This window comes from Thunnus maccoyii, chromosome 21 (genome assembly GCF_910596095.1).
Source record: "Thunnus maccoyii chromosome 21, fThuMac1.1, whole genome shotgun sequence".
Lineage (NCBI taxonomy): Eukaryota > Metazoa > Chordata > Actinopteri > Scombriformes > Scombridae > Thunnus > Thunnus maccoyii.
In genome coordinates this window covers 23198814-23211910 of record NC_056553.1, presented here as the reverse complement: position 1 = coordinate 23211910, position 13097 = coordinate 23198814, and the positions used below count along the sequence as shown (strand labels likewise).

At 38.4% G+C, this 13097-nt stretch overlaps 1 protein-coding gene across 1 annotated transcript in view; it reads right to left on the bottom strand.

Annotated features, from left to right (window-relative positions):
• The window catches only part of LOC121887731 (collagen alpha-1(XXI) chain-like), a 68037-nt gene that overhangs the window by 28572 nt on the left and 26368 nt on the right, over positions 1-13097 (bottom strand). Inside the window, exons 18-21 of the mRNA XM_042398656.1 lie at positions 10065-10109; positions 5481-5525; positions 5328-5381; positions 1937-1990 (exon numbers count right to left, since the gene is read on the bottom strand). Coding sequence (XP_042254590.1) covers positions 1937-1990; positions 5328-5381; positions 5481-5525; positions 10065-10109 — 198 coding nt within the window. The remainder of the gene's footprint in view (positions 1-1936; positions 1991-5327; positions 5382-5480; positions 5526-10064; positions 10110-13097) is intronic.

Below are 13097 nucleotides of genomic sequence, written 5' to 3'. Positions count from 1 at the left end.
AATGTTGTGTTATTAGTCAAATGTATACAAGGATCAAATAGATCAAATGTAACATTACTCATTAAACAGAATTTACTGTATATTACTTTAACATTTTATTATTGGATTATTATTACTAATTTATTAACTCATGAGCAGCATTTTGATGTTGTAGTAAGTCAAGATGGAGCTGATTTTAACTATTATTATTATTATTGTAGTATTATATATTTAATTATTAATATACAAGAATAGCTTTATCTATATTAATGCAATAGATTTTCCAAACTCATGATATATTTTGTATGTAAAATCTTAATTTTCAAAGTAACTAGTATCTGTCATATAAATATATTGGAGTAAAAAGTAGTGCAGAAACAGTAATAAAGTAGCATAAAATGCTAAGTAAATTTGTACTTGAGAACAATACTTGTACACTAGTTTCAAGTGAATTATCCTGGTGAAATAAAGAAAACTAAACTAAGGATGCATTTAGTTAGATTTGATTACATGTGCTAGAATGTGACTGGTGAAAAACTGAGTGGATAGTTTAAGCTCTTTAAAAGGAGACTATGTATGTAACTTTTAAAGAAAAAAACGGCACAAACATCTTCTAACAAATAAAAAACTGAATTCATAAGCAATAAAACTCACCTTTGCTGAGTTCAGTACATTCAGGAGTTTTACTACTACAGCCTTACTTGTGCTGGTATGACCAGTAACTTATGGTGGCTAGTGCTAGAAAACTTGAGATATTGCTGTATAATTAAGAAGTGAACACATTGCGTTAATTTGTGTAATTACCACTTCAGGTGTTTAGAAGTACAGAGATTTGTGTAGTTATTTTGCAGCATCCTGATGTTGGCTGTGCATGATTTAATCAAGGTAACCACAGTAGATCATCATGTGTAATCGTGATGTGCTTTACACATGGTGTGTGTTCCTTCTGCAATTAGAGGCTGCAGATGGTTTTAATCAGCTGTAGGGGAAGATTTTCATACAGGTGTAAAAGCAGGTGTGGATGACCACACAGGCTGCTTTACTGTCATTCTCTGTCATTATGCCAATCTAAGGTTAAAAGGGTTTAATTAGAAATGTTTATTTATTGTATTAAACAATATTCAGCAGTTGTTGTGTATTTCTGTCAAGTATTTACATGTATTTTGTGCTAACTGATGGAATTGCCAAATTATCAAGTGCCATTCTGCTGAGAACAAACCGCGTCCTAGTTCTCAGCAAAACCTCAAAAAAGCCAATCTTCACCTCAATATGCATGAAACTCCCATCCTCCACTCCCACCTCTCCTTCCATCTTTTTGCCGTGCATGCTGCACTGAGTATATAAATTCCAAAGGGCCAGGCAATGTGCATTTCAAGGTCATGGAAATATGAACGTACTGTATCACTGTGGCCCTTGTGCTAGCCTCTGCGATGAAAAAACAGAACCCTTAAAGGAGAACAGCAGCGATTTTACTCATCATTTTTGGAGCTGACTAGAAGTCAAAATATCTCAGTCTCTGCTGTTTAAATGTTGACCATTCTTGTTTTAATTTGTATTTTGAAGTCTACCAACTTCATGGAAGTGCAGTGCCAAATCACTGGAGTACTCCTTTAATCTGTGCATATCACCCTAATGAAGTAAATACTGTCAAAACCAAGTTTGCATGAATGTCTCAAAGAGTCAAACTTTTGGAAGGAGAGCAATTCAAGCATACACACACCAGCAGTCAAAATGTGAACTGTCCTTGACAGGATGGAACTCATCACATATTCAGACACACCTACAATTTGATTCCAAACAAGTTGACTCCCTCTCAGCAAAATGCAGTTTTCTCCACGGGAACATCAAGAGAACAGGGAGGGAGGGTACAACATTAGAACAGGCTGAGAATAGCCGAGCGGCTGGGGAGCAGCAGGCCATTAGCATAATAACTAATTATAACGTTCAACGCACAGACCTTGGGACCATCTCGGCCAATCTCTCCGGGCGGCCCCCGGGGCCCCTGGATTCCCTGGACAGAGAGAGATATTGGAGGAGAGAGGGAAAAGGAGAGGAGTGGGATGAGAGAGGAAGGGAATGAGAGGGAGAGAGAGAGTGAGATGAAAGAGACAGACACTGTGCTTTGGGCTGAATGTGACAGGGTGCGTGACGGCTTAGTCAGGAGGCACTGAGGGAGAAATGAGATGGCTCAGGTCCACTCACACACACACATTTATATACAAACTCATGCACATCCACATTTGCACACTGCAGCGCGCAAACACACACTGTGTTTGCATATTCAACAAAGCATTCTGCTGTATCAAGAACCCAGCTTGAAGCTGTGTGTTAGTTGCTGTATCTTCCCACATGCCTTCATCAGAGAAAAAAACACATAAATAAAATCTACTGTTCAGTAATCTGTCAGACTGTAAGAGAGAAACAAGTGATATGAGTCTCTTTGTAATAAAAAGCATGAAAAACCAAAAGCATAAAAGCCGAATATGTGAATGCTAATCAGGAATTTGATAAGTATATTTAGTATATTTTCAGGTTCTACAGAGCTCCATAAATACTAATTGTTTCTAGTACAGTAGTTACAAAGATTCCATAGAGGCATGTATGTACATTCCAATATTAAATAAAGCATTTTGGCAAAAAGGAGAGAACAATTACAAGAAAAAATGTGGTGAGCACCCGGGTTACCTCAACCACAAGGTCCCTCTTCACTATTTAATAGGGCAAAAATGCCAACAAACACATTTTTAAAAAAGAGAGGAAAAATGTGCTCACACACTGAGTAGACACTCCCAAAGCATATATATACAGTTGTATGCAGGTTACAATGATGAACGGTAGCAGATCTACCACTTGAAATTCTTGATGGTTTTTTGAAACAATGGATCCTTGATTTCAGACAGAGGTAGGTATTCTCATTTCTTGATTTTGCCAGCTGAAATGACAAGAGCTGAAAAGAGTTTATCTGCCATAGCTAGCTCACTAATTGCACTCCCCCAGCACTTTGATAGGAACACCTGTGAAATTTAATGCAATCCAATACAACAGCTCTACCATAAATCTACTTAATGAAGCTTATACATTTTCTTTTTTTTTTGACATTGTCAGAAAGGTGATAATTCTACTTTAGTTTTATTATTGAGGTCGTAGTGGGTGGTGGTGGTGTACTGAAGTGCATTATATTGAAAAGAGTTCCTAATATTTTGAACCCCTCATGTATGTTAATGGGGTGGACCGGCATGCCTGGCCACAAAAATATCAGGCTGCACTTGACTTTGATCTGCACTGCACAGCTGGTTTCATGAGAAGAGAGACCATAATGTCAATAAATCTTTTTTTATGGGAGCATCTAAACAGTGTGTGAGCACCTTTTTTCTTGATATTGTTGCTATAGTACCATGACAGAATTTCTCAATTTGAAAGTCAAAGCTTTCATGGCTTTGATGATTCAAGTTGACATTTGCACCTGAACATTTTAAGCCCTTTTAGTTGACAGACAAATCCAATACTGAATTCAACAGTCGTGGAAAAAGTCATTGTAACATCACAGGGATATGAAATCCATCATTTCAAGCAACACAGAGCCAAACCAGCAGGCGGCACATTTGAAATGCCAAATGTGATTGGTGTTGACCGGGTCAACTGACAATTAGTTTGATTTCTATTTATATTTACTATCACATGATTGTATGTGGTTGCCTAGATACAAGGGGTGGCTCATCCTACCCACAGGCTCAGCTCTGTCTCGACTCTGTGTGTGTGTGTGTGTTTGTATGTGTGTGTGAGATAAGTCAGAGGCCCACTGCAGGCATAACGTCATAGCTGTATTCCATTCTGACAGGAATAGAAAGAGGAAGACTAAAAGATGAAGCTTGTGGTTGTGGAGAGATGACCTCTGCAGCTTAACACACCAGCGTCAAGCATGAGACCAAATTTGAATTGAAGCACTTTTAGATAATATCATATTAGGCAGGGATTAAAAAAAGATACTGACCAATATTCAAATTTGGCATGTTGATTGATTAATCTAGTTATTATGTTATTAATTACTATTAATCTAATGAATATTTTCATCTAAATGAGTTTATATGACGCAGATGTGTTTTCAGATTTAATTTGTGACACACTGTCACCTTATGCTTCAGTCCGATCCCTCTTCAGTTCATCTATCTGTACTGTCTTACTTTGACCACAAGAGGGCAGCAGAGCTATAAACATTCTGTCCAGTCATCACTACAGAAGACTGCGTAGTCAGTGTTCTGCTTTAATTGCATCTGGCCATGTGTAATCTTGTTTACCAGAGGGGGGTGCCCTTACTGTGTGTCCAGCCTTAACCCCACACACACTCAACTGACTTTGGTTCTAAATTAACAACCACTCACTGCCTTAATGGCACTGCTAAATAAATCAAACGGACTCATATGGTGCCTGGGCTAAATTAATGATCTCATTATGAGCCCACTGCAGTGAAGGTAATGTGAGCTGGTTTATGTGTGGAATTCTATTCTATTTGGAGATAAGACTGCATTGCTAATCTGTTACATAGGTAGGAATACACTTGAAACATGTGGATCCCACAAGGGTTAAACGTGGGCTAAGGAGGGATGGACTGAAACTGGGTTCAGTAACATGATCCGTCATGGTAAGACAATGTAGGCTGACTGAACAACCCCTTTCTCTGCAAGGTATACTTTGGCCTTTCTTCTGTGTGTCCTTGTGGTCTCAACAGGATGAATCGTACAAATGCTGGCCAATCACTGTGTAAAATAGCCATGATTTTTGGATGGTCTGTTTCAGAAAATTACAAAAACAGTCCCCAATTCCACTGTTGGAAAGAGGGTTAAAGATGCTGACAATGCGACAAACGCTTCATTTGGCAATGGTCAGAGGCCTTAATGTGTGGGTACTTTACCTCTAGCCAACCAATGTGCAGGAACCACAGCCAATCACCAGTTTCACAAGTGCAGTGACAACATGAACACCTGCCAGCTTTCTACCTGCAAACATGGTTAGTTGTGTTTTCTGGAATGAATTGAAGGACCACTATTAGGCCTCAAACTGCAGGTCTGCAGTGGTGCTCCTTGTTCTTGATCAAGTCGAATTACAATAAGTGATGGCCTCTAGTCCATTTCAATCACCACCAAAAATTTTTTTAAAAAATGTGAAGACTGCACACAAAAAAAGCTTAAACATATGGATCCAACAGTAACCTGCTAAGTCTGTTTAGGCCTCATGTGTGTCCAGCCGCTTGAGCTGCTAACAGTCAAGAGTATAGTCATGCAGCATGCTGATTGAGAAGAATCATTTCAGCAAGTTGAAGCAGAGTGAAAAAGTGTTAATGTTACACCAACCAGTGATCCCTCTATTCCAGGTGGTCCTTGCAGCCCAGGCAACCCATTCTCTCCCTAAAAAGATATTCAAGAAGACACAAAATAAACAACTGATGCTAGTGATGGTTAAAATCACCAACAAAACTGACAAGTTACTTTCAGGTCAGATTTTACCTTAGGTCCCTTTGAGCCTGCTTCGCCAGGAGGTCCCTGGACACCCTGTGGGCGGCAGATTGATAAGATTATGTAATGTTGCATCATGTTTTTCAGTCAGTTCAGTCACTTTCAGTCAATTGAATATTACATCTACCTGAAACAACACAAGGTCCACTTTATTACACTGTCTTCATAATCAAGTTTTCTTAGTTGCTCTAGATGTCCAAATGTTCCATTATTCTGAGCACTTTTAGGACTTCTCATCAACATTGGCCTAAAAGTTGAGCTTGACTAATTGACAAAACAATCTTGCCTCAAGGTCCACTTACAGTACTCACTTAATTTTCTAAATGAAGACTTTGTGATATGGCCAAAAGCTCCACAACAAATGAGTAAGTGGACCTTGAATGGAGATTGTTTTGTAAACTGATGTTTCCAAGATCCTGAATAAGCTGAGCTGCAATTATTCAAGCTACAGCAGTCTTTTAGGCATGTAACTGTGACCCTTTTATACCTGCATGCCTAAATGCTTCATTTAACACCTGTGGACAAAGTATTTCACTGCTCTATCATAACCAAATACAAAACAAGTCACTCTACTCTTCCATGATTATCCTTGCAAGTAAGGCAGATGGCAGAACACTACTCATGAAACCAAGTGTTTTTATAATGATCTGTGGAAATGTTTCTCCTTCAAACCACTCAATAGTCAGCCCACATTAGATTCGATGACTGGTTAAAGCTGCTGCAATAGATATTATTATATCAACAATGAATCAAATGACTGCATGTAATGTGTCAAACCCACAGAAAATTATCACCTGACTCTGAAGTTCCCCTCAGCTCTACAGAGGGTTTTAGCATCTTTCATCTGGTGAACATAGTGGAACATCTAGCAACTAAAGAGACAGATATTTTTTCTCAGGAGTTGGTGGAGACCAGAACATAGCTAAAAGGAGAGTGAATATTGGACTTATTGGCCATATATTGGCCAGAAATATGACTCCAAATGATGTTAATGTTGCTCTGTTTCTGGTGGATGTGTAAATAGGCAACTGTTTGCTAATATGATATCAGCCATAAGGTGCCAATATGTAATGTTTAAAGCTTGTTGCTCTGCCCCACAGTGGCTCAAAAAATCAATGAATGCAACCAATGAAAAATTGATATGCACCTCCCCCATTCCCAGACATGTTTTCGGAGGATATACACTCCTGAAAACAAATACACAACTAAGTGTGTGGCAAAAACCAGGCTGGTAGACAGACTGAACACTGCTACCGTTGTGAAGTATGGTTTTTGTTTCTCACTGCTACACGAAATAAGAAAGCCAAAGCAGCTTCCACAAAATAATCATTTGTTTATTCATTCATTTGATTTGTTTGCCATATTTAAATTTCAGTTTGTTCTCGTAATTTTTCATGCACAAATTCAAAATCCACATTAAAATGGGTGGATGGAAATCTTGTACCAATTTTGTGCATCACGAAAAAGGTCTGTGTCTTATTTTCTTGGCAAATAGATGCTCATAATTTGGAAACTGTCTTGTAAAGCCAGGAGGATGGAATGGATATAACTTTATTACCAAAATATGAATAGGGGTACATTATGCTGTGTCCTGTCACGCACTACCTGTTGGATGTCAGCTTTTGATTTAGGAATGGTTAAAGGCTTTGCAAAAGCTGCTCTCCACCTGTCATGCAAACACAAATGGATCATGGTGGAGGATCAAAGTGCTTTTTATGTGAACCTGCACTCACGCTTTGACTGCAGATAGGTTTGCTATGTGTGTATATGTGATTAAGTGTAATCCTTGGGGTTTAGATACTGTATATCTCTGTTTGACATGGTGGCTTTACTTCAGTAACAACATCGGGGCTGTTTCTGTGCTAACATCAAGAAGACTTCCTGTGTACTCTCTGTCGTCCTCTCCTAATCTGTCTGACTGTTGTCATATTTAATGACAGCCTAATTTGATTTAAATGATTGTCAGATTGCAAAAAGAGGAGATGTGGAATTAATTATCAAAAAAATTCAATGTTGATTCAGTGCGATTAACACTCAACTATTAACACTGATTCAAGATCTTTTTAGGTATGAGTGTGAAGGTCTCCTGGTGAAATATGAGCTGCATCAGTTATTCTGGTAAAAACATGAACACTGATTAGGACGATAACAAATATTTTACCCTAAGAAAAAATTCACAAACACATTAGAGTGAAGCGGGCCCAGCATCACAACATTTGTCTTACTCATCCATCTCTCAGCAGTGTACCCGCAAGTCTGCGGACAGATGTCTTTAGCAGATCCTGGTTATGGAGACACCATTATACTTTCACCCTGAGGTGAGCAGAGGGCAGAGCAAGGAAGGGTAAAATGACAGACGAACCAGAGGAGGCAAGGAGAGTGTTTTATATATTATTCCCTTGCCAGTGATGTTGGCAAGAGAACATGTCAGCATTGTTTGCCTGTTTGTGTCTGAGTTTGTGTGATAATCAAGCCCTCTGAAATGCAAATGGAGACAGTTTTATGCAGCCTCTGTTACGAGGCAATTACATTTGGGACAATGTAGTACAGTAAAACGATTTACAATAAGAAAACCTGAATTCGTAGTATTTATTTCCCAGCGTTGCTTGTAAACATCAGCTTGATTAGGAAGGGAGGGTTTGTTTTGTGGATGCAGTGGGTAGCTGCTCAGCACACAATGTCGGCTGCTACTGTGGACTTATGAAGACATATATCCTCTACACAACAAGGTGTGTATATTTATAGATGTAGATATAGATATAGATATAGATATAGATATAGATATAGATATAGATATAGATATATACACATACACATATATAACATATATAGTTAGTACATATACTGTATGTGTAGATCTTTATGTGTGCTTTGCTTTACACTCTGCCTCCCATAAAGTGTGAGTGTGTGGTTGTGGGGTGTGACAGTGATGAGTTTACCAGGCTGAAACTTACAGACATAGGATATTAAAGTGTGAACATTTAGAGCATCAACATAACATTCAATTGTTTATGTTGTTCAGAGGAGTAGTCTTTTAGCTGGGTGACTTGCTGTATTCATTAGAGACTTTACATATGAACAAACCTGTGTTTGATTTTAGTCTGTAGCCAGTTTACACTCAGTTAACAGTTTAAAACCAGGGTCCAGACGACATTTTGGTCAATGCATTCCGCCTCTTCCGCTCCCCACACGGATTGTTTACCTGCATACAACCACAGCATGTTCCTGTAGAAGTCGCCAGAGCAGAAACAGAAACCAGAACGCTTCCAATCCCAAAATATTGTCCCTTGTCTACAGATTCTGCATTCAAATGCAGATATTCAATCTCACACACCCACTGGTGACAAGGACACAACTTAACGCAGGGAACACCTGGAATTCATAACGGACAAATCTAAGACATAATTACTGTTATTAAAATCAAGATTACTTAACCACAACATAAATGGTAATAATCATAAATCAGGCTACATAAAGTCACAATACAGCACAATATTCTACTAGTAAGAAATAAGTGCTCGCTTTCTCCAGTGGTAGAAGAACTCTTCAGCTTTCACAGAACCCTCAGATATGGGAATGAAAAGCTGACCATGTGCAACAAATCGAAACAAAAACATGAACAAAGACTGAACAATAAAACTGCCTCTGACACTTTCATCCTGGACTGTGATGAGTAGGAACATGAGTGAAACAAAATAAATAAATCATGTTTGTAAAACAGAAAGTTAATATTATAAGTTATAAAAGTGCAAAAACAGATGGTCAGGAGGATCATCAGATGCAACATGAGGATGCATATCTGTTTATAGAGATGATCGTATATTTGACTGACTTTTTTGCGCAATATTCCACTTGCAGTATGGATCTCTCCAAGAGAAACACGTAATAGAAAGCATGGATTGCAACTATATTTGACAGGTAAATACAGTCTGTTTCCAGTGTTTAAGGAAAGCAGTAGTAAGTGGTATAGGTTGAAAAATTTCCAAAATTTGAAGCAAAGTCTTATGCTTTTTGTCGTTAATTACACCAGATTAATTCATTTCTTCCAACAGTTTTAATCATACTGACTGCTCATTGACCATGTGCAGACACAAAAGCTCAGGATAGTTATACCCTTCCTGTCCTAGTGCGTGCACATGTGTATCTGCAGTGAGACTGTGTGTGTGCTTGTGTGCGGGTGGGCAGTGAGTTTACTAGCACACAGTGGCGTGTAAAAGTAGCAGTGAATCTGAGCTCTCATGTTTATGTCCTGATTACTCCTTCCTTCAAATCTTTATGGGACCACTTAATGACTAGTTGCTTGTTATATCCACAGAATGCCGAGTTAACAGGAATTATGTTTTGCAAGCAGCCTCTGTATTCATTAGCAGCTGTCATACTGAGAACTAAGTCAGTTATGCTCTAATAACTTGTAGTAATGCACAGATTTTGTCATATTTTCTAACAGTTACTGTAATTACTGCATATTGATGACCATTTGACAGGTGACACATATGACATGTTTGCATTGTAAAACAGCTTCATGCAGGTTTTCTGTAACAATATGACGTCAACATATCATCAGTGTCAACTCACCGGAGCACCTTGAGCACCAGCAGCACCAGTCGGCCCCCGATCTCCCTGAGGACACAACACACAAGTCAGTATCCTACAAGTTGTTTTGTAAACCAGTCTTACGCTGTAGTGCTTTATCTGATCACCATCTCGTAGTCACATATTCCTGGTGATACCGCTGAAAAGAGGTTAAGATTAGAAGAAGTCTTATAAAACATGATGCTCAGAGAAGGCAGCAAAAACAGTCTAAAATAAAATATTGAATTCTGGTTCACAAAGCCTGCCAAAATGTGAAAACTAACAGATGTAACAACAGAACACTTGAAAGGCAAAAGGCTGCCACTTGCAATGAAAACCAGTAAATATAATTATATATAAATCTGGTTATTTTTTATGAATTTGAAAAGCTAACATAACATTTCTACAGACATTAGATCTAGTAAAGATCCATTGGAGAGACATCTTTGAATCTTAGATAGGCTAAGATTCAACCACACCTCATGGTCTTCCATGCACTGATGGAAATGGCTCTGTGAGATGTGGCTGAAAGCTCTGAAAAAAGCTAGTAAGTGGATCTAGAACTGTCATAGGCCATATTAGGCAAAATGCTAGGAGTGCTAAGGTGATGTAGGGGTGCACAACAGTTTAATTTATTTTTATAAACTCAGTTATAAATGCAGATTGCAGATGCAAAGCCCATATGATCTCAGACCTCTCCAAAATGCCAAAAAACTTTCAGTTAAGTTGAGTTTTGTCTCATTGATACATATTTTAGAACACTCTAGTGTAGATTTCAATTCACATTTTTATACATTTTATGATGGAGTCTACGTTTTTGTATCATGTGTAAACTACACACAGTGAAAACATCTCAGGTCTTTGGCGCCACTTGAATCTACAGGACTAGTGTGGACTGCAGAGTATTGTGACCTAATCTACTGTAGTGACGCATGGACACCAGCTTGTGTGGCAAGTCCTGTGGTCAGAGCTGTAGTAGTGAGCCGGCAGCTTGTTAAAGCAAAAATGAACAGCAGCAAACAAACACATTTCATGCCACAACACGGCTGCAAATAAAATTTAAACCAGCCGCCAAACCAGACACCAAAATCTACTGTTTGGTTTTCCTTTCAGACCTCTCTGTAGTTTTATGTCTCCAGCACCAGCGTATAACTACGCAAGTGGCAAGTGAACTGGTTCCAGTGTGTATCACTGTAATGGTACATTGACTCTGGCAATGAACATGTGAAACAAGCTATTAAATATATTCTGGTATATTATGTGCTAGTGGTTCATTTGTAAAATTTCATGCTGTTCATTTCAGACCTCTGCAATGTCTGTTTACTCTGCAAAAGGAATATGATGATTACAAAAGGTAGGCTACACTACAATACATATTTTCTCTGTATTCTTTAAAACTGGCAGGAAAAATAGTCAAACACCAACTAAACCCTTAAAATTAAGAATTTAAGGACTAGAAAGGGTATGTAATTTTGAAATTGAGATCATCCCTTTAAGCAGCAATTTTTAAAACAAAGTGACAAATTAGGACATTTCAAATAATAACTCCACCAGAATTTTAAGGAGGACACCAATTTTTCAAACCCAAAATCCGCAGGCAGGGCGTTCCACAGTTGAGATGCCTGAGCAGTGACGGCCTGGGAACCCTCAGTATGCTACAAACTCTTGTTCATATGACATGTCGTCCAAACCACGTCTAAAAGTACAAGTGTTTATTCCTGTTCTGAATGACCACTGCCTCCTAATCCTTCTCTAAGAATGTGTGTGTTGTTTTCTTGTGTGTTACAATGCAGTGAAATGAAAGACACTCATTTTGTTGTGATTGTTTGTACACAAGAGAAGTGATGGAAGTAGTTGTGTGAAGAACAAAAAAAGATGTGAAAGAAGTTTAAATGTTTACTTTCTAACCAATGCACACCATGCCAATCAGATTGTCCATTTTGGAAATTTATTTAAAAAAAATGTCCAAAACAAATCCACCACTGGAAATATGTGAATGAAAGAAGTTTCAAATGCTGTTCAATGATCTGAATCACTTTGGATGAAGAATTTTGAGGCCCTTAGTGACAAGGGCAGACTTGGGAACAGCCAAAGGGACTCAAAGGGTGATAGCAAATCAAAGATACACTGAAGCTAGAGGCCTGACCATGCAAAGCTTTACAAACCAGTGATAAACTCTAAAAATCACTTCCAAAACTCAGAAGCAAACGGTGAAGGGCAACGAGGATTAGTGTAATATGATGATACATCTTGCCTGGCAGGAGCATTTCACATGAGCTGCTGACAGGAGATTTCTCTCCTGCTGAGCCCAGAATAAAGGGGATTACAACAATCAGGCCTGGAGCAAATTAAAGCATCAATGACCTTTACAAGATCTTCAACTTGAAAAATGACTTAATTTCACCAATTTTCCTCAGCACATAACATGATGACACAACCTTCATCGCTTGAGTAACAAAAGAAAGGTAAACATTGCAAATCACACCTAAATTACAGACCTCAGACTTCATATCAGATAAGAGACTAGTCACACAAGACTGAAGGTTGTTAACAGCACTAGGCTGATAAATCGGGCAGACCGCCATATCAGCAGATATTGCAAATATATCAGTGTTGATGTATATGTTGGCCAATAAGTACAGTAACAAGAAAATGCAGTACAGAAATGCCAAACTATGTTTTCATTTACAAACTGTGTCATCATGACACATTTGTATTTTAGTCACAATTCTTTAAAATGACAAGTATAAGGGATCCGTATCAAGATATATCATCACAGGATTCCTTAAACTCCAAATATTCATATCAGTATTGGCCCAAAAAATCGGTTGTCAACTTCCTTTCAATCTCAGTCTAGACTGCTGTTGCCGAAAATATGGTAAGAAATGCATTCCTTCTTCTCATCAGGGTACTTCCAGATCAAAATGCTAGCAGGCTTTTGTTTTGTTTTTTTAGCACATTGGTCCATCAACAAGTGGCTAAAAAGGTTTGACTCAAAAGGAGCATCCTCGCTCCTGATGATACAGACTCTGATGT